This window comes from Peromyscus eremicus, chromosome 2 (genome assembly GCF_949786415.1).
Source record: "Peromyscus eremicus chromosome 2, PerEre_H2_v1, whole genome shotgun sequence".
NCBI lineage: Eukaryota > Metazoa > Chordata > Mammalia > Rodentia > Cricetidae > Peromyscus > Peromyscus eremicus.
In genome coordinates, this window is record NC_081417.1 from 164,540,216 (window position 1) to 164,562,431 (window position 22,216).

The 22,216-nt window shown below is 42.3% G+C and overlaps 1 protein-coding gene across 1 annotated transcript in view; it reads left to right on the forward strand.

Moving 5' to 3' along the window:
* The first annotated feature begins 9,602 nt into the window (after positions 1–9,602).
* Positions 9,603–22,216, forward strand: part of Ssu72 (SSU72 homolog, RNA polymerase II CTD phosphatase) — a 36,621-nt gene continuing 24,007 nt past the window's right edge. Inside the window, exon 1 of the mRNA XM_059255554.1 lies at positions 9,603–9,951. Coding sequence (XP_059111537.1) covers positions 9,872–9,951 — 80 coding nt within the window. The 5' untranslated portion in view covers positions 9,603–9,871. The remainder of the gene's footprint in view (positions 9,952–22,216) is intronic.

The following is a 22,216-nucleotide window of genomic DNA, read 5'->3' on the forward strand; positions in this document are numbered from 1 at the left end:
GAGACAGTCTCTTGTAGAATGAGCTTGAACTTTGACCCTCCCTCCTTGACCTCTCAGGTGAAGTGATTGCCACAGACTCTATACAGTGTTGGGTATCAGATCTGATGTTTTGTGTGTGCTAGGCAAGCATTCTACCAACTGAGCTTCATCCCCATCCCTATTGTGAAGTTTCTAGTTATACCTTCAGCTTCTCTGATCTCTTCTACAATGTACATTTACCATTAATTCCAGCCAACGCCAGGCGGTGGTGGCACAAGCCTTTAATTCCTGCACTTGAGAGGCAGGGGCAGGGGATTTCTGTGAGTTTGAGGCTAGCTTGGTCTACAAAGCAAGTTCTAGGACAGAGAAACCCAGTCTCAAAACAAAACAAGCTGGGCGGTGGTGCACACCTTCAATCCCAGTACTCCGGAGGCAGAGCCAGGCGGATCTCTGTGAGTTTGAGGCCAGCCTGATCTACAGAGTGAGAGCCAGGACATGCACCAAAACTATACAGAGAAACCCTGTGTCAAAAAAACAAAAACAAAAACAAAAACACAACAAAAAATTGAAAACAAAACAAAACAACAACAAAAAGCATGTCCAGTATCTTTTTTTCTATTCGACACCATAATGTGTACCATAAAAAATACAAATTGATAAACTTTAAAAATTTTAAGCTAGGTATGGTTCAAACCCATAATTCCAGCAGCTAGAAGATGGAGGCAGAAGGATTAGAAATCCAAGCCCAAACTTCGAGACATGAGACTATCTCAAAAATCAAAACACAAGTTGGTGTGATGTCTCACTAGGCAAAGGACCTGTCAAGCCTGATGACCTGGATTTGATTCCTAGGACTCACACAGTGTGGGGAGTGCACCAACTTCTGGAGGTTGTTGTCAGACTTCTATATTACATGGTCCATGTGCACACACACAAAATAAAGGAATGTAAAAAAAAACCATTATTTTAAATTTCTGCCTATTGCCAAACATTGTGGTATATACACATAATTTCATTACTTAGCTGGCTGAAGCAAGAGGATTGCTTTGACCAGCTGGGATTGTAGAGTAAGACAGAGTCTTACTAAGTAATGCTAAGGATTGAACTCAGGTCCTTGTACATGTTGGCCAAGTACTTCTACCACTGAAGCTGTGCCCCCATCCCTCGCAGTTTTCCTTCCTTCTCTTTTTTTTTATTTTTTATTATTTTTTTATTTTTTTGAGACAAGGTCTCACTGTGAAGTCATAGCTGTGCTGGAACTTGCTATATAGACTAGACTGATCTAGAACTGCTTCCGCCTCCAGAATGCCGGGACATTGTGTGCCACAATGCCTGGTCCCTTGATATTTTCTCAACTCAAATGTGAAGAATTTGAACTCGTGCACACACACACACACACACACACACACACACACACACACACACTGGCTGGGCATGATGGCACATGCCTGTAGTTCTAGTACTCAGGAGGCTGAGGCAGGAGAATTACAAATTTGAAGCTAGCTTGGGCTGCACAGTGAGACCCTGCCATAAAAATTCAAAAGTCAAGAAGAAAAAAGAAAAAAAACCTTCTCTATTCCACCTGTAGGTACTAACTCAGGGAAAATGAAAGTAATTTTACAAATTGTTCACACACATATGAGGTATCTGTAATAGTCTGGAACTAGAAACAGCCCAAATACCCATACATAGGTGACTGAACAAAAGCATGGTATGTCCAAACAATGGAAAGCAACATGGCAATAAGGAAGCTGGGCATGGTGGCACATGCCTTTAATCCCAACACTTGGGAAGCAGAGGCAGTTGGATCACTTGAGTTTGAGGGCAGCCTGGTCTACAGAGCAAGTTCCAAGACTTCCAGGGCTACACAGAGAAACACTGTCTCAAAAAAAAAAAAAAAAAAAAAAAGGATTGGCACTCAGGAGTTGAAGGTAATTAATTATCAGGTATATATCTATTTTGATGCTAGCCTGGACTACGAAAGACCTTGTAATTCTAAACTATGCAGATTATAGTAACAGGAAGTACTGTTACTGTTGTCTGGGGAGTAGTGGGTTGTCCATGAAGATGACTGAGGGCTGGAGAAGGGAAGGCAGGGAAGATTACAAAGTGGTATGAAGAAAATTTCAAGATTGTGTGTTTTGTTGATTTCACGGGTATAGAAATATAGGATATAGATATGATAGGACAAAAGGGTAGATTATTAAATCTACTTTTAAAGAGCAACACATTGTTTAAAATGTTTTACATTGCTATGGATTTTAGTTTCTTGATACAAATTTAAAATTAATTTTGTTATATTGTATGTATATTTCTACTCATGTTTAGGGTTCTATGTTTGTGCAGCTTATTTGAAATTGTAACTTATAATTAAGAAATACAGATTAATAATTAGTCATCTATGATAATCAAGCTTATAGTCATGTTATTTTCATTTTCTAGGTATACATAGATATATTTCAGATAGATAGGTAATCTTCAAACACTTCAAAGACCTACAGAATATGGCATTTAAAATATTTTAAAAACTTAGACTTTCTGGACAGTGAGACACATCTGCCCCTGGCAGCACCGATTTACTTCAAAGAGAAAGATACTCCATATGGAGTTTATCTTCTTGGCAAAAATAGCCATTTGGGCAAGAAACTGTTCTTGCCTGGACTGCTTGACAAAATGTTGCATTGACTGGACATGCAGGACCCATAGGAAAGTTACCACTGAAATTTGCAAGGCAAAATGGTCCTTTAGGTTCCTGCTTCGCAGAAGAAACTGCCAGACATTCTACAGGACACAGAGAGAAGAAACTGAGAGACCCTAGGCCTGTTGGCTGAAGACAGATGCCCCAACTTTACAAAAGAACATTAGGTGACTGTCCAGGCTGCCAGCTGTCTCTGTCATTCTAGATTTTTGGAAGTTGCTTACAATGTACTTCCTGTTTACTTAGGTAATATTGTATCCTTCTGAGGTCTTTGATGTAGTTAAAGACTGGATAGTAATAATTTTGCTTAGTTATGATAAAAGATAAATTAGATATGAAACTTTAGACTCACAAATATAGGATAGAATATTTTTTTATTTATACAAAATACAAATAGACTAAATATTGTAACTGTAATTCTTGCTTGATAACTGTTTGTTATATGTAATTTTACTATGTTAAAGTTAAACCCTTCCTTTTTGATTAGACCTAAAAGGGGAGGTGTTGTGGGATGTTCTGTATGCTGTGAATGTGTTGCTCTGATTGGTTGATAAATAAAACACTGATTGGCCAGTAGCCAGGCAGGAAGTATAGGCAGAATAAGGAGACAAGGAGAATTCTGGGAAGGAAAAACAGAACTGAGGAGACACCAGCCCGCCATCCATGGAGCAGCATGAAATGGCACACAGGTAAAGCCACGGAAAATGTGGCAACATATAGATTAACAAATGGACTGAGTTTAAATATAAATATAAGAGATAGTCAGTAGTTAGCCTGAGCTAATGGCCAAGCAGTTTTAATTAATATTAAGCCTCTGTGTGTTCATTTGGGTCTGAGTGGCTGTGGCTGCAGGACTGTGGAACCTCAGGAGCCAGGTAGGACCAGGAAAACTTCAGCTACAATTCATATATCTAGAAAGATACCACGTTTTATTACTTAAATACTATATTTATGAATTATTAGGTTAGTTGTATTATTCTATCAAAAAATTGTCCTAGCCAGTCATGGTGGCATTTTAATACCAGCTCTTGGGAGTTTGAGGCCCACCTGGTCTGCATAGTGAATTCCAGGCCACCCAGAGCTAGGTGGTGGTATAAACCTTTAATCCCAGCACTTGGGAAGCAGAGCCAGGAGGATCTCTGTGAATTCGAGATCAGCATGGTCTACAGAGCGAGATCCAGGAGAGGCACCAAAACTACAGAGAAACCCTGTCTCAAAAAACCAAAAAAAAAAAAAAAAAAAAAAAAAAGCCCTCGGTGTTGGAGAATTGGCTCAGCATTTAAGAGCACTAGTTGCTGTTCCAGAAGACCTGGGTTGGATTTCTAGCACCCACCTGGTGGCTTACAATCATCTGTAATGATAGTCCCAGGGGATCTGATGCCCTTGTCAGGCCTCCGGGGCACCATGCATACATACATAAACATGCTTGCAGGCAAAACACCCATATGCATTTAAAAAAAAAAGTTTTTCTGCTTAGGTTTCCCACATCATACTTTGAAACAGGTATCAGTGAGACAAAATCCAGCTCCACAATCTTGGTGGTGTGAGTACTCTGTGCACCAGGCTGTGTGGCCACTTCAGTCCCTCTCCTCCAGCATGGTCAGGGGAAGGTCTGTACAGAGTCGGTAGCTTTTGTTTTGCTTTGTTTTAGGGATAGGGATTCATGTAGCCTAGCCTGGCCTCAAGCTCTATGTAGCTGAGATTGACTGTAAACTAATTCTCTTGTGCCCACAACCTAAATACTGAGATTATAGGCATGTACCAACCACTCTACCCAGATTGGGACAGCAGGTTTATGCATACTAGAAAGGGGATGTGATGCAGCTAAGTGGTAGAACTCTTGTTCAGCATGTGTAAGACCCTAGGTTTCATGTATGTATGTATGTATGTATGTATGTATGTATGTATGTCTATATGAACTATTTTAGGGTTCCGAATCTATAAGCAGGACATATAGCTCCAGAAAGAACATTCAGAGACATATGGGCAAGTTGAATGTGGTGTAGTGTTGGTAGCAGACAAAGGACAGTGGAGTAAGGAAGCAGGAGGGGAAAGCTTTCTGAAAGAAGGGACATCAATTCTAGCTCAATTAATGACTAAGGTGACTGAGATATAGCTGGGCAAGCAGGGCAGGTGGAGTGATGTCTACAAAAGAAACAACTGGTGGGAGCAGCATGTGCATTAGAGGAAATGGCATGGGATGAGCAGGATGTAGCTGCTCAGCCATTAAATTCTTTTGGTAGCCCAGGCTGGCCTCGAACTCACAGAGATCCGCCTGGCTCTGCCTCCCGAGTGCTGGGATTAAAGGCGTGTACCACCACCGCCCGGCCTCAGCCATTAAATTCTTAAGACAGTAGAGACGGGAAAGGTTGGTGTCAAGACAATGATGCCTTGAAATCCAGGCCTATGTGTTATAAGCACATTGGAGAAAGCCATGGAGGGGTTCATATTCACTACAGAAATAGGTCTGTTTTTCCTTGGGACTGCAAATGAAAAGGGATCTTCATTTTTTTTTTTTTTTTTTTTTTTTTGGTTTTTCGAGACAGGGTTTCTCTGTGTAGCTTTGCACCTTTCCTGGAACTCACTCTGTAGTCCAGGCTGGCCTCGAACTCACAGAGATCCTCCTGCCTCTGCCTCCCGAGTGCTGGGATTAAAGGCGTGCGCCACCAACGCCCGGCTGGGATCTTCATTATTATATAAATAACATCTAAGCATCCAGAGCACCTAATTCCTTCTAGTCTCAAATGACTGCCCAGTATCACTTTGCCATTTTCAGTTTGGTAAATATTCCTTGGACTTTGGTAACTATTCCTTGGCCCCACATACAGATTTATTTTTTCCACATACAGATTTATTTTTTTCAGTCCCCCCCACCCCCAGCTGAGGACTGAACCCAGGGCCTTGCGCTTGCTAGGCAGGCGCTCTACCACTGAGCTAAATCCCCAACCCCTTTTTAGATAGGTTCTCTCTACCAGCCAGGTGTTGTGGCACACACCTTTAATTCCAGCACTTGGGAGGCAGAGACAGGCAGATCTCTTGAATTTGAGGCCAGCCTGATCTACATAGGGAGTTCCAGGGAAGAGCTATATAGTTAGACTGTTTCAAAAATACCAAAAACAAAGCAACAAATCAACCAGCCAAACAAAAAAGTATGCACTACCACTCCTAACCACAGGATTTTTTTTTGGGGGGGGGGGGTTGAGACAGGGTTTCTCTGTGTAGCTTTGTGCCTGTCCTGGAACTCACTCTGTAGCCCAGGCTGGCCTTGAACTTACAGAGATCCGCCTGGCTCTGCCTCCCGATGCTGGGATTAAAGGTGTCCATGATCACCTGGCTCACATGCTTTTTTATACTGTTCCCTTGACCCTGTCAGAGGGACCCTTAAGGATTTTTAGCCCCTGGTTTTTAACAGGCCCCCAGATTTTAGCAGTGACTGATGCCATGTTAGAGACACCATTCTGCCCTTAAAATCCAGCAATAGTCCCTAAAACCTGCCAAAATGGAAACAAAGACATAGTCCATAGTTCTGGGAAAGCCCCAAGTAAAAGTCCCTAAATGTACTAAACTTGCTTTTTGGCTTCTGTAGTTCTGCTTCTTGCTAACTGAGATGTGCCAACCAAGATATGCTTTTTGTACATAAAAGACAAGGAACTGTAAGGCTCAAGGCTACATGATTTGGGAAAATTCTTTGTGCAGCCACTGGACAACAATAAAGACTTTTATTTTTGCTCTAAGAGTGTCTATGTGATGGTCTCTGGTGGGCTTATCTCACAACAGATTCTCAAACTTTTTCTCCTCAGAAACACTAAGAACAATGATGGCAGACTTCACTACCAATGAGGATGGTGCCCGCAACAACTAGGCTTCTGAGTTTCTTTCTTTCTTTTTTTTTTTTTTTGGTTTTTCGAGACAGGGTTTCTCTGTGTAGCTTTGTGCCTTTCCTGGATCTTGCTCTGTAGCCCAGGCTGGCCTCGAACTCACAGAGATCTACCTGCCTCTGCTCCCGAGTGCTGGGATTAAAGGCGTGTGCCACCACCGCCCGGCTGGCTTCTGAGTTTCTTAATTTCCTCTCCAACAAAGGGTCTGTTTTTCACCCATCATGGCTACAGACTATTGTCACAGATATTCAGACACAGGCAACATCCATGTCTTTGATTCTATTTCATTCTGGAGACAAGTGGTGCATTCTAATGAAATCTACAATTTAGTGATGTGTAGTTCCCTGAAAAAAAAAAAAAAAAAAGTCACATCTAAGTTGAAGATCCTGCAGACTGATTGGTTGATTAGAACATTGTGATTATAAAGATGGAACACTGAAGATTGAGGATAAAAATTTTCTTATACAATCTTTGCCCCTTCCCCCTTTGAATCAGGCTTTTATTCAGTAGTACACTGGGCGGGATGTGAACTCACTATGCAGCACAAACTCATAATCCTATTGCTGTAATGTCCCAAGTGGTGGGATTACAGGCATAAGCACCACACCTGCGTTTGGCTCCTTTAATAGCCATTAGTTACTAACCTCTGATCTGACCTAACTCCTTCATCTATTAAGTAAAACCTTTGGTGTATTACAAACCTAGCAGAAAAATAACTTCCACTAATTCCAAAGCTACAAACATAAGATTAATACCTGAAACCTATAGATTTTCCTGCTTTGATGTAACCTGCCTAGCTGATGTTTCTACTAATGTACAGATAAATGCACCAGTTTATGGCTTGTGCAGCACGAATTGTTAGAAGTTCTTATCAATAAAAAAACAAACCTGGAGCCAGGTATTGGGATGAATGCGGGAAGATTAGAGAAGCAGAACAAGCCACAGCCACCTCACCTTGCCAATTTCTCAACTGATCCTGTTTGCTCAGACTGGAAGCTTCTGAGTCCTCATCCAGAATGAGTCTCACCTGAACTGCTGCCAAAAGCCTAAAAGCTTAACCAGCTCTAGTTCCTGGTCCTCAGGCCTTATATACCTTTCTGCTTCCTGCCATCACTTACTGGGATTAAAGGCGTGAGTCATCACGCCTGGCTGTTTCCAGTGTGGCTTTGAACTCACAGAGATCTGGATGGATCTCTGCCTTCAGAATGCTAGGATTAAAAGTGTGTGTGCCATCATTTTCTGGCCTCTGTATCTAGTGGCTGTTCTGTTCTCTGACCCCAGATAAGTTTATTAGGGTGTACAATTATTTTGGGGAACACAATATCACCACAGGCTTGCTTTTTTTGTTCATATAAGCTCATGAAACTTCTCCCATGGTGGAATAAGCCTGTTAGGGCAACCTGAATCCATGTGCTCAGGCTGTGATCATTCATATCTGGCTCAGAATAAATTCTTAGTTCCTCTGGAGCAAGAGTTACGTTTTGTGTTCATATTTCTCACACCATTTTCCCCCCAGTGGCTGCTGTTCTGATTCTGTGGTGGGCAATTGCCATTCCTAGCCTCTCTTTTGTCCCATTCTGACAGCACTGCAATTCATAGCCTTCTCCAAGCTGCATCCCTGCAGACCCCTGTGAGAAGCGACGACACTCACTTCACAATAAGAGTTCTGAGCCGGGCGGTGGTGGTGCCTTTAATCCCAAGCACTCGGGAGGCAGAGCTAGGCGGATCTCCGTGTGAGTTCGAGGCCAGCCTGGGCTACAGAGTGAGTTCCAGGAAAGGCGCAAAGCTACACAGAGAAACCCTGTCTTGAAAAACAAAAACAAACAAACAAACAAACAAAAAAAAGAGTTCTGGAGACTCAGAATAGCAAAAGTGTAAACAGTATATTTCACAACCAGGCAAAGTCAAGGTTCAACCTAGAGCAAAAGAAAATTGACTAGCTTGCATATTTGGCACAAAATAGTGCTTTTAATATATATATATATTATATATATACATATATACATACACACACACACACACATATATATATATATATATACACATACATACATATATCCCTAATTTTATTTCTTCACCCCCTTTAGTTCCTTTTGACTGAGTTCTTTAAGGAGTTACAATCTTCCTGGTGTTCAATGTGGCTGCCTCATCTCGTTAGTTGAGGACACAAAGCCTTGTATCTATCCTGGGGATCCAGATTTCTCTTCCCATAACAACTTTTCAATCTCAGGGTAAACTGAAGACTGCCAGCTAGGGAGATAGGAGATTGGTGCCTTGTGCTGAGCTGTGATTCCTTAATGAGCTTAAAATGCGTCTCATACTGAAAATGGACCGTAATGATTTCTTTCTTTCCTTTCTTTCTTTTTTATGGAGGGAGGTTCGAGACAGGGTTTCTCTGTGTAGTTTTGGTGCCTGTCCTAGCTCTCGATCTGTAGACCAGGCTGGCCTCGAACTCACAGAGCTCTGCCTCTGGAGTGCTAGGATTAAAGGTGTGCGCCACGGCCACCCGACTATGATTTATTTCTTTTAGCTCAAACCTCAAGAGAGTTCTGAGAATCTCCAAATCACCCATCTAAACCATCCCTTCTTTTTTTGACCATTATTTTCGAGACAGAGAAGAAAAGCAACAGGGCAGGCAGGCTATAAATCTTGTTTACCGAGTTCTGGGATTAAAGGTGTGAGCCACCACATCCAGCCCTATTTCATTATCACTTAAATATTAAAAGCCCTTTAAGGGCTCTCCAAGGAAAATCACGTGCTTCTAGAAGTTCTGTGAACCTGAGGAAGAGATACTCGTTATAGAGACGGGGCATAAACAAAGTGCTGGAGCACAGACGCGTTTCCGAAATTAGCGGAGTAGCCCCCGGCAGAAACCGGATTGAGAGACGTCCTACCTAGACCAAAGGAACCCGAGACAAGGTCTCACCAGACTTCCGCCTGGCCGGTTCCAATATTGCGCAAGCCTTGCGCTCAGCGTGTCATCAAAGGCGACGACAATTTAAGACGTCTGGACGCAGGCGCGGCGCACATCACTCTGCCGGCGCATATGCTGTGACGTCAGATGCCGGCATAGGTGGTCCTCGAGCACTGGCTTTAGCTGCTCTCGCCTCAAACTAACGCGGTGTTGGCCGGTCGCTCGGTCGCTCTCCCGTGCCGATTGCAGTACGGGCCCAGGAAAGCAGCGCCGACCTCCCCACGCATTACGTCGTCCTCATTTCCGCGTTCTGATTTCCGGTTACCGCCATCTTCCTTGGGCGGAAGCCGGCTTCTAGGTGGGATCTCCGTAGCAAGTGCAGTGGGTAGCGCGGTCGGTGCCATGCCGTCATCGCCGCTGCGGGTGGCGGTGGTGTGCTCGAGTAACCAGAATCGGAGCATGGAAGCACACAACATCCTCAGGTAGTGCAAGCTCCACCTGCTTTCTGCCCTCCCTCCTTTTCTTCCCACAGATTCTTGTCCAGACCCGACTCTACATTGACTGGGCCCCGCAGGTCGGGCCGCGACGTACAGGCTTTTCGACCCCTCAGCGAGATCGTGCTCGCGACGCCCTCATGTAGGGTAAGCATTACAGCGAAGTCGGTTTCAGAACCGAAACGTCCGTGGTCACAAGAGCGTCAGGCCCATCCGAGGGATGGCGTGCTACGCTATTCGCGGCCTGTCTGCATGCTTGCCTGTGCCTGACAGCCGGCAGCCTCTGGTACGGGACAGAGAGGCAGAATCACGGGCGTCTTTCCCGTGTGTTTCCCGTGTGTGTCGTCATGCCACATCCACTGGAAAGCTCTCAACACATCCTATCAAGATGGATCGAGTCTGGAAGCAACAACAGCGACCTGAGTTGTTAACGTCAGGAATTGAGTTTTTGTCTACGTTTGCAAGTCTCATGCACAAGCCTCCATCCCCCACCCCATAACGCTAGTCAGTAATTTCTGGAACACACAAATTCGTTTGGTTCAGTGGTACCACCTCATATTTACTTACAAATTCACCTGTGTCTAATAAGGCATTCCTCTTTGATAGTGTTTTATCTTCAAAATCTCTTGACAAAATAAGAAACTGATGCATTGCATTACAGGTAAAATATGGTATCAATGTCAATCTTGATAGTACAGTAGAAACATTTTTTTCTCCCTGAGTTAAGTATTTGTGAACTTTTGAGATTTTTTTGTAAATTTTATTCTTTGACAATTTCATATCTTCCCCCTCCCTCCCAAGACAGGATCTCTATGTAGTCCTGGCTGTCCGTGAACTCGATCTATCTGTAGACCAGGTTGGCCTGAAATTCAGAGATTCACGTGTTTCTGTCTCCCAAGTTCCCAAGTCCTGGTATTAAAGGCATACTGGCTGGCTTAGAGCTCACTCTTCACCTGCTTACCTAGTGTTGGGATTACTAATAGGAGTTCCCACCATACCAAACTGTCTCATGTTTTCTTAGAGACCCAGAGTGCTAGTTGCCTATCATCTGCAAATTCTAAAATTCCATTGTTCCCAATGTTTAGATCAGCCAGTGGTTCTCATCCTTCCTAAAGCTTCGACCCTTTAATACAGTTTCTTTCTTTTTTTTTTGTTTGTTTGTTTGTTTGTTTGTTTTTTCGAGACAGGGTTACTCTGTAGCTTTGCACCTTTCCTGGAACTCGCTTTGGAAATCAGGCTGGCCTCGAACTCACAGAGATCCACCTGCCTCTGCCTCCCAAGTGCTGGGATTTAAGGCATGCACCACCACTGCCCGGCTAATACAGTTTCTTATGTTGTGATGATCCCCCAACCAAAATTTATATTCGTTGCTACTTCATAACTGTAATTTTGCTACTGTTCTGAATCATAATGTAAATATCTGGGTTTTTCGATGGTCTTAGGTGACCCCTGTGAAAGGATCATCTGACCTCCAAAGGGATCAGGAGCCACAGGTTGATAACCACTGACATAGACCATAATATTTACTTGGTAGCTTTGTTTTGCAGATAACATGCTTTGAATTTAACCAGCCTGGGTTACAAAGTATAAAGCTAGCCGGCTATAAGACTCCATCTCAAACAAACAAAAAGGTGTGAGGTGTCCTATTTCATTGTATTCTTCTGGATAGTTTCTTACCCTTTCTCTCCTTTTGTCTTGGCCAAGGTGGCCTTGAAATACAATTCATCTTGCCTCAGTGTGCTAAGGGTACAAGGATATGGTACTGTACCTAACCTTCTGAGTTATCGTTTGTTTACATACACAAACTTATATAAACTCAACAGAGATTTAAAAACCACTCTAGCTAAGTGGTCGTGGTACACACCTTTGGAGGCAGAGGCAGGCAGATCTCTGAGTTCCAGGCCAGCATGAGTTTCAGGAAGTAAAACAAAACAAAGAAACCTCACTCTAACCTGCTCATTTATTTATTTATTTATTTATTTATTTATCTATCTATCTATCTATCTATCTATCTATCTATCTATCTATCATGTATACAGTGTTCTGTCTGCATGTATGCCTGCAGGCCAGAAGAGGGCAACAGATCTCATTATAGATGGTTGTTGAGCCACCATGTGGTTGCTGGGAATTGAACTCAGGACCTCTGGAAGAGCAGCCAGTGCTCTTTTAACCTCTGAGCCATCTCTCCAGCCCCTAACCTGCTCTTCTTAAGATACTGTGGACATTATTAAATAGTTTTACACTTAAACCTGTGCCTGGAGGTAGAGGCTGGAGGACAGCTTTGGTTGTTTTCATCTTTAGTAACTTGACCAGTCTTCCAGTACCTCCACATTTTTTTTTTATTCTCTCTTTTTTTTTCCCCTGTCTCATCTCATACTGTACCCCAGAACTTGAAACTTGAAGTTTTGGCACTCCTGCCTCAGCTCCCTCAAATGCTAGGACTGCAGATGTAATTCCCTGTGTTCTGCGCTCTCTCTCTTCTCTCTCTCTCTCTCTCTCTCTCTCTCTCTCTCTCTCTCTCTCTCTCTCTCTTGCTCTCTCGCTCTCTCGCGCTCTCACATTTTTCTGTACTGAATTTAAATACATTTATTCATGTTTAATGAACGAGGGTGGTTACAAAGCTATCAGTAATCAGATTCTAGGCAGCCATTGATTTTTATTATCATTCTGTTAGTAGACATCAAGTGATTTTAACTTCAGGGACAACTTCCTTGTGCTATGTAAATATCTTTGCACAGGTTTTGGTTACTTATTTTAGTATAAATTGCTAGAAATGACATTATTGAGCCAAATGGTTGGCATGTTTCACATTCTTACAGTTTTCAAGGGTGCTTTCCAGAACAGTGCATATTTACAGTTCCCATTGCCTCTAAATCTCAGTATTCTTTCTTAAGACCAAAATAGAAAAAAATTTTTTTTTGTTTTTGTTTTTTCAAGAAAAGGTTTCTCTGTGTAACAGCTCTTTTTGTCCTGGAACTTGCTTTGTAGACCAGGTCATCAGGCTTGACAGGTCCCTTTACCTAGTGAGCCATTCCACCAACCTGTGTTTTGGTTTTTGAGATATTCTTGTGTAGCCTTGGCTGTCTTAGAACTAGCTCTGTAGCCTGTAGCTCGGGAATTCACAGAAATCCTGCCTCAACCTCCTAAATACTGGGATTAAAGGTGTGAGCCACCACAGCCATGCTTAGCTTTGAAATCCCCCCCCATCTCCCCCCTCCCCCCCAAGACAGGGTTTCTCTGTGTAGTTTTGGAGCCTGTCCTGGATCTCACTCTGTAGACCAGGCTGGCCTCGAACTCAAAGAGATCCACCTGCCTGGCTCTGCCTCCCGAGTGCTGAGATTAAAGGTGTGCACCACCACTGCCCCGGCTAGCTTTGAATTTTCTAATCCTGCCTCCACCTTTAACTGCTGGGATTATGAGTTTGAACCCATAGTTTAAAGTTTATTAATTTGTTCTTTTAGGTTTGTTTGTTTGTTTATTTATTTTTTTTTTAAGAGACAGAGTTTCTCTGTATAACAACTCTGACTGTCCTGGAACTCACTTTGTAGAACAGTCTGACCTTGAACTCATAGAGATCCCCTGCCTCTGCCTCTCAAGTGTTGGAACTAAAGGTATGCGCCACCACTGCCAGCTAAAAAAAAAAGATTACTATACTTCAAGAGGACAACAGGCTGGGCCTCGACTCGCGTGCCATCCACTGCCATTTGTTTTTTTCATTTACAGGTTGCTAAGGCAGAAGGTCTAACCCTTTAATTTTATTATTAGCCAGGCTCTCGCTTCACATGTAGTCTCGGTCACCCTAGGCTACACTCCCAGTCCTGATTTTTTTTTTTTTGCCTGCATGTGTGTTTATGCACCACTTGTATGCCTGCTGTTCTCACACACCGGAAGAAAGCTTTGGGTCCCCCTGGACCTGGAGTTACAGATGGTTGTGAACCACTGTATGGGTGATGGCATTAGAACCTGGGTCCCCTGAAAGAGGAACCAGTGTTCTTATCCATTGAGCCATCTCTCCAGCCATTTTCTTCCTTTTTTAGACATGTGTTGGGATCGAAGGTGTGTGTGCCATGTGCCTGGCCAATGGAAGCTGCATTTTTAATTATAAAAAACTCAAAGTAGGCTGGGAATACAACTGAGAGGTAGAATGCTCCATGAGTGTCCAAGGTTATGTGTTCAATCCTAGCACTTCAAAAGCAAAGGACGAAGAACCTAGGGGATAGCATAGCTCAGTAGCATGCTTATCTATTATGCACATTGCCCTGGATTTGGTTCTTCAGCATCCCATTAAAAACAACTCGAGGCCGGGCGGTGGTGGCTCACGCCTTTAATCCCAGCACTTGGGAGGCAGAGCCAGGCGGATCTCTGTGAGTTCGAGGCCAGCCTGGGCTACCAAGTGAGTTCCAGGAGAGGCGCAAAGCTACACAGAGAAACCCTGTCTCGAAAAACCAAAAATAAAAAATAAAAAAAATAAAAACAACTCAATATGATGATATATGCCTATAATCTCAGTACTTAGGAGGTATAAACAATAAAACTAGAAGTTTGTTATAAATATCAACTACATAGAGAATTGATAGTTAAAGACCAGCCTGGGCTACATGAGACCTTGTCCAAAAATGAGAGAGATTGAGACAATCTTGTGATAGCCAGGGAGTATGAGGCCTGGCTGAGTATGTTTAAGTCCCAGAGTGGGAGAAACAAGCTTTTTAGGAGAGTTGGTCTGGTGAGTGCCTCTGCCAGGGTAATTTCTCAAAGCCATTTAAGTTCATCTTGACAAGTTGTGTGTGTGTGTGTGTGTGTACACGTGTGTGTGTGTGTGTGTGTGTGTGTGTGTACACGTGTGTGTGTGTGTGTACACGTGTGTGTACATGTACGTGTACATGTAATGTGCGGTCTGTGGAGGTTGATGTCCGATAACCTGTTATTCTCTACCATATATTTTGAGACAGTGAATCTCAGCGATAGCAAATTCCAGGTTACTACTATCTCCATATTTTCCATGCTGCTAAGATTACAACCAACCACCACCATGACTAGTTGTTTGTTGATTTGGTTTATTTAAAGATATTTTTCTTTCTCTTTAAGTTTTTATGTATTAGTGTTTGCATGTGTGTCTGCATTATGTACATGTAGTGTCCATGGGAGAAAAGAGGAGCCTGAGAAGAATCCAGGGAATTGAAGAAAAGGAATTAACCATGAACCCATAAGTCCTTGATTCGTGGGAGGCTCTAGAATGCCACTGTCACAGTGAGCATATGTCATGGGCCACCAGAGTTGTGCATCCAGTAACTGGTAGTAACTGACACCTGATTTAAACATAGGCCACTTTGAGGTACCATGAATTTCTCTGTTCTTAGGCCATGTTATCTATCCATAGTCTTTTACATGGAAGTGGCATAAGCTGTCCCTGCTGTATGTTTTTTGGTTCTCGGTATACTATAAGAAAGTGAAGTAGAAATTGTTTAGGTACATGAAGAACATGGAACCAGTATACTTAGAATCCCAGCACTGGAGGGGCTAAAGCATAAGGATCACAAATTACAACCCAGCTTGGACTCCTCCATAGTGAGAATTTGTCTTGAAAAAAAGGCTGGGGGCTGGAGAGATGGCTCAGAGGTTAAGAGCATTGGCTGCTTTTCCAAAAGTCATGAGTTCAATTCCCAGCAACCACATGGTGGCTCACAACCATCTATAATGAGATCTGTTGTCCTCTTCAGGGCTGCAGGTACATATGCAGGCAAAACACTGTATACATAATAAATAAATCTTAAAAAAAAAACAAATTCTTAAAAAGAAAAAAAAGCTGGGTGTGTTGATGCATACTTACAATTGCCTCATACTGTAGGTAGGACAAGGTGGTTGAGATTTGAAGCCTACTCAGGCATATAGAGCCTGTTTCTTTAACAAAGAAAAAAGGTCTTAAAACCATGCCTCCATGAGAACATGTGTATCTTCACAGGTTTTAAGGGACTATTGCTAGTTTTTGTTTTGTTCTTACAAAAAGTAGAATTAAGACCAAGGAATTACTAAAGAGAATGGACTTCTACTTAGCTGTGAATGTGAGACAAAATTGAGTATATCAAACTTAAAACAGCTTTAACCACTAAAAAGTTATTCCTAAGCAGGTCCGATGGCTCAGGGGGTAAGGCACTTACTGTCAGCCTGACAACCTGAGTTTGATTTCTAGGACCCACATGGTAAAATGAGGGAACCAACTGCCAGATTGTCCTCCGACCTATTCACGGGCACATGCTAAATAAATAATAAATGTAGTGAGTGATTTAAAAATTTACAGCCAGGTGGTGGTGGTGGTGGCGGTGGCGGTGGCGGTGGCGGTGGCGGTGGTGACGGCGGCACACTCCTTTAATCCCAGCACTCAGGAGGCAGGGTAGAGAGTTCCAGGACAGCCAGAAACCCTGTCTTGGAAAAAAGAAAAAGAAAAAAAAAATGTTCTGCTTTGCACAGTGACACACAACTTTAATTCCAGCACTCAAGAGACACAGATAGGATCTTTGGAAGTTTGGTCTATATAGCTAGTCCTAGGCCACCCAGGCCTACACAGCAAAACAAAACCAAAATAGTTATTGTCCATGTTTAGATTGTCTTCTCAACCTTTCTTTGTAGGTGAGAAAACTGGTGGAGTCCATACTCTCAAGCTCTTCTAGTGATAACGTAAATTTTGTCAAGATATTTTAAGAGTTTTACTTTCTTTGTTAGTTGATGTTTTGTTCCTGTGACAAGTGACTGAGAGAAATATCTTAAGGGAGAAAAGATTTGGGCTTAAAGTTTCAGTCCATGGTCATTTGGCTCTGCTGTTTATCACCCTGTGGTGAAGAAGGGCATTGTGGAGAGGACCTGATGGAATAGAGCTGCTCACCTCTTCACTCATGATGAGGATGAGATACATTATTCACAGTGATTTATTTTGTCCAGCTAGGCCCTGTCTCTTGTTTCTCTCCTCCCCAATGTCATCAAATTGTGAATCCCTTATATTAACCCAATCATTAGGTTGGAATTTTTGAGCTTTTTTTGTTTTTGTAGATTGGCTGTCCTGGAAATTGCTCTATAGGCCGGGCTGACCTTGAACTCCTGCCAATGCTGAGATCCACCTGCAGATATGGAGATCAAAGGTGTACGCCATCACACTGGGCTCCATGAACCTTTTTGGTGAACCCTTCATAACCATACCATGACATCTCATTAGCTTTGAAAACATTGGAAGACTAGTGGCCTGTGAACAGTTGATTTGGGTTCTACAGACATGATGTCATCAGCCTTCTACAAATCAGGCTGATAGGCTCTGGCTAATCTTGAGTAAAGATGACAGGATTGTAGTACTTACTGTTTAGAGATGTACTTGCTTTTAGAAGCAATGGCAGTCCTCCATTAAAATAATAATTTAAAAATCTCATTTATCACTGCAGAACATTAAGAGGCAAAAAAAAAAAAATCAACCTATGCTGACAGTTTGGACATTTTCTTTGATATACATGTTAACATTTTACTTTCAATCTTTGGTACAACGATGAAACAATTTTTTTCCTTACAGTAACATTTTCTATAATGAATTCACTGATAGATTTTTGATAGGTGTGAAAGACATTTATTTTTCTGGAAGATTAGACAGAATAGTTGCCCTTGAGACAAAGCTGTTGGTTGACAGGAGTATTTTTATAACATTCATTGCCTTTATGTAAGAAGCAGATTGTCACCATACAAGATGGGCTGTTATGCCAGTTTCAGAAGCTTCAGAGAAAACAGAGCTTCTGTTGCTAATTAGCCTTTTTGCCACCTGGGAACAGCTTTTTTGGGGGAAACAAACTGTATTACAATTTATTTTTAAAAAGGATGCTTAAAAGTAATAGTTCAGAAAGGTGGAGGTGGAGAGGCACTTCTAATGTGATGATTGACCGTGCAGGCAGCTCTTAGACTTGCAGCCACATCAAGACTAGGTTGGTTGTTTTGGGGATGATGTAATTATGAGAGTGTAGACAGATTAAACTGGAGAATGTTCCCTGTGGCAAACCCTGCACCAGCTTTACAACCCTCTGGGGAGTTGTGGTTATGTCTATCCTGCCCTCTGTCTATGCTCTTGGGGACTTGCTTGGTCTATATAATGATTGCATTGTGTGCATTTGAAGTGCCTCTGACTCCTACTTTGTTTTGTTTCCTAGGCTGGTCTCAAAATTTTGATTCTCCTGCCTCTCAGCTTTCTGATTACCTGAAACTTCAGCCTTGTGCCAAAGGGCCTAGCTCCATACCTCACTTTTAGTGCTCCAAAGGAATGACCAAAAAGAAAGGAGCCTTATGTATCCTGCTTTTTGCTTTTCCCGTTGTTAAGATTATCCCGCTGGAGAGATGGCTCAGAGGTTAAGAGCACTGACTGCTCTTCCAGAGGTCCTGAGTTCAATTCCCAGCAACCACATGGTGGCTCACAACCCTCTGTAGTGAGATCTGGCGCCCTCTTCCGGCCTGCAGACATACATGCAGGCAGAACATTGTATACATAATAAATAAAATAAATCTTAAAAAAAAAAAAAAGATGATTCTGGTGATCCCTTTAGAGTGGGTCTTAGGCAGTGGAGGGACCTTTTAGGAAAAGTGGTCTTAGCCTTTTCTTGGTTTGACTCAATTAAGATGACTTCTTGAAGCTGGGTGGTGGTGGCGCATACCTTTAATCCCAGCACTTGGGAGGCAGAGCCAGATGGATGTCTGATTTCAAGGCCAGCCTGATCTATAGAGCGAGATCCAGGACAGGCACCAAAACTACAGAGAAACCCGGTCTTGGGGGGGTGGGGGGAGAAAAGATGACTTCTTGAATACCTGATTTATTCATATTTGGTCACAAGTGGCTTTGATTGTAAAACAGTGTCTTTGACCTTATTCATGCCTATGGAGAACATGCAAGGATTTGGAGCAGAACCGTTCCTGGTCCATATTAAAGAGCCTTATTCAGCTAATGGCATAATAGCTTCTAGTCACTTCAGACACAGAATTCATTGTAGATATTATTTTCTAGTCTGTGTAATTCTCAGTCCTGCTACAATGCTTTATCTTGCAGTTTTTATGACATGTAAGACCTAAGGTTTGCCTTTTTCAGAGATGATCTTTCCTTGGGTGCTGCTACCAGCCATTTTCGTAGTATGATCTTCCTGTTACAATTTGTGTATTTTTTTATATATACATTTTGTTTTTGCTAGTTTTGTTTTTTGAGACAGTGTTTCCCTATGTTGTCTTGGCTATCATGAAACTTGCTATGTAGATCAGGCTGGCTTCAAAATTACAGAGATCTGCCTGCCTCTGCCTCGAGTGCTGGGATGAGAGGCAAGTGCTGGGATGAGAGGCGTGTACCACCATGCCCTGCTCCTTGCTTGAGTTTGTGTTGCTTTGCTTTTCTTAGTGTAGATCTTATTTGTCTTTCATTACATGTTCTATTTTTAAAAATTTTAGATTTGTATTTTTATGTGTATTCATGTTTTGCTTTCATATATCTGTGTGCTACATGTGTGCCTAGTGCTCATGCAGGTCAAAAAGAGGGCATAGGGGTGCTGGAGAGTTGGCTCAGTTGTTGAGAGCATTTATTATTGCTGAAGATTCAGGTTTGATTCCCAGCATCTGCATGGTTGTTCACAACTGTTCATAACTCCAGTTCCAGGATGCACAGAAGCAAAACACTCATGCATATAAAATAATTTTTTTTAAAAAATAGGAGAGCCAGGTGGTGGTGGTGCATTCCTTTAATCCCAGCATTTGGGAGGCAGAGGCGGCAGATCTCTGCAAGTTCGAGGCCAGCCTTGACAGCCAAGGCTTCACAGAGAAACCCTGTCTTGAAAAAACAAATAATTGTAGGTAGGTAGGCAGGTAGGTAGATAGGTAGATAGACAGGTAGATAGATAAGAGGAGGAGGGCATCAGATCCCCTGAAAGTGGAGTTATCAATGGTTGTGAACCATTATATGGTGCTAGGAATTGAACCTGGGTTCTCTTCAAGAACAAGTTTTCTTAACTGCAAAGCTCTCTCTCTAGACCCCATACTTATTCTGTTTTAAAAACTCTCATTGGCTTGAAGAGGCAAGTCTTTGTCTTATGAGTCTTAATCCGTGCACTCATGCAGAACATGACAATGGTAGGTACTGGAGCACCATAATTTGGGTGTGTGAACTATAAAATAAAGGGCTACAACATCAAAGGATGTGACAGTCAAATGATGTAACCTGATGGTGCTTCTCTGGACCCTGGGTACCTTCAAGGTGTGTGCCACCACACCTCATTTTTATTTATGTTTTCCTGAAAAATACATCTTTTATTGCACATTATCCAAGCATGTAAGGAAACTGTTTCAAATTTAGGTTAAGGGGACCCTCTGCTTTGACCCTTCTCAGGAAGGCATTATATTTCTGTTTCCTGTAACCTGTCATGTCTGACCAACACCTGGCATTTATTGTTTCCTAGCTCACGTTTTGATGGAACATTGGAATTTTTGTGTTTCCAGTTTTTGGTTTTTCGAGACAGGGTTTCTCTGTATAACCTTGAAGCCTGTCCTGGAACTCACTCTGTAGCCCAGGCTGTCTTGAACTCACAGAGATCTGCCTGTCTCTGCCTCCTGAGTGCTGGGATTAAAAGCGTGTGCCACCACTGCCTGGCCTCCATTTTATTTTAATAGCTCAGGTATATGTGAACTTTGGGTTTGATTAATGATTCTGTTTTAGGTTGTGTTCCTTATGTGTCGTATTCTGGGGACCTGGTTTTTTAGCTACCTGGTTGTATAGCTTCAGGACATTCTAGAAACACAGGAACTGACTCAGCTTTTTATCAACCTCAGTGGCTTTAGCTCAGGTGTTCCAACTTAAATGTGAACTACTTTTTTCAGAATTTTTATTTATTTATTTATTTATTTATTTATTTATTTATTTATTTATTTATTTATTATTTGGTTTTTTTGAGACAGGATTTCTTTGTGTTATGGCTGTCCTGGAACTACCTCTGTAGACCAGGCTGGCCTCAAACTCAGGAATCTGCCTGTCTCTGCCTCCAGAGGCCTGGAATTAAAGGCATGTACCACAGCACCCAGCTAGAATTATTTTTTATATGTCTGCCTTTGTGAACTCCTTGTAAATGACATGTGTAGTGGTATAGGACTGTGTTGCCTGGCACCAGCTCTCTTTTAGCTAGACCTTTCTGCTGCTTCTTCAAACAGTCCTTGGACTCTGCACAGACTTACAACCAAATGGTTTGTTGGCTTTTGGCTTTGTGATCACAGGCAACAGTCTATGAATGTCTTTTCTGTGGCTCTGTTTGTGTGTGTGTGTATATCTGACTGTGTTTCTGGAAGTGAAGTTCTGGGTTGCAGGTTTAAGGTAGTTTTACTTAGGTGTGGACTCATTACCCACTTTAGATGCTGGCTAAGCAGCCTTGTGTCTAGCTGCAATGAGAAATCTCTTTCCTAATTCATGTCATAGTATTTCTGTTTGTTTGAAGTCCACCAGTCATTTATTTACTTTGTACTTGCTGAATGATACCATGTGATACTCTTAGGATATAACAATGTACTAATATGATTGGTCCTTCCCTGTTTCTGATGCTGTAAGAAGTGACTCAGAAGCAGATGTGAGCTTTCTGCTTTCTTCCTTTACACCCCTCACCCCTCATCCTCTTCATCATCATTGTTATCATCTCTCTCTCTCTCTCTCTCTCTCTCTCTCTCTCTCTCTCTCTCTCTCTCTCTCGCTCTCTTTTTTTTTTTTTTTTTTCCCCCGGTTCTTTGAGAGAGGGTTTCTCTGTAACAGCCCTAGCTGTCCTAGAACTGACTTCATAGACCAGGCTGGCCTTTAACTCACAGAGATCCACATGTTTCTGTCTCCTAAATTCCAGGATTAAAGCTATGTGCCTCCTCATCCAGCCCTATCATTATTATTATTTTTTTTTAAGAATCTCAATATATATTATAGTCAGGTACAGCCTCAAATTTATGTTCTTCCTGCCTTAACTTCAAGTTTTTGTAGGATGGGTTTTTATTGCTACTTTTGTTTACCTGGAGCTCTCTTAAACCAAATAGTTAAAAGTAATACCTGAGGCCTGGTGTTGGTGGCTCACACCTTTAATCCCAGCACTTGGGAGGCAGAGCCAGGCGGATCTCTGTGAGTTCGAGGCCAGCCTGGGCTACAGAGCGAGTTCCAGGACAGGCTCCAAATCTACACAGAGAAACCCTGTCTCGAAAAACCAAAGAGAGAGAGAGAGAGAGAGAGAGAGAGAGA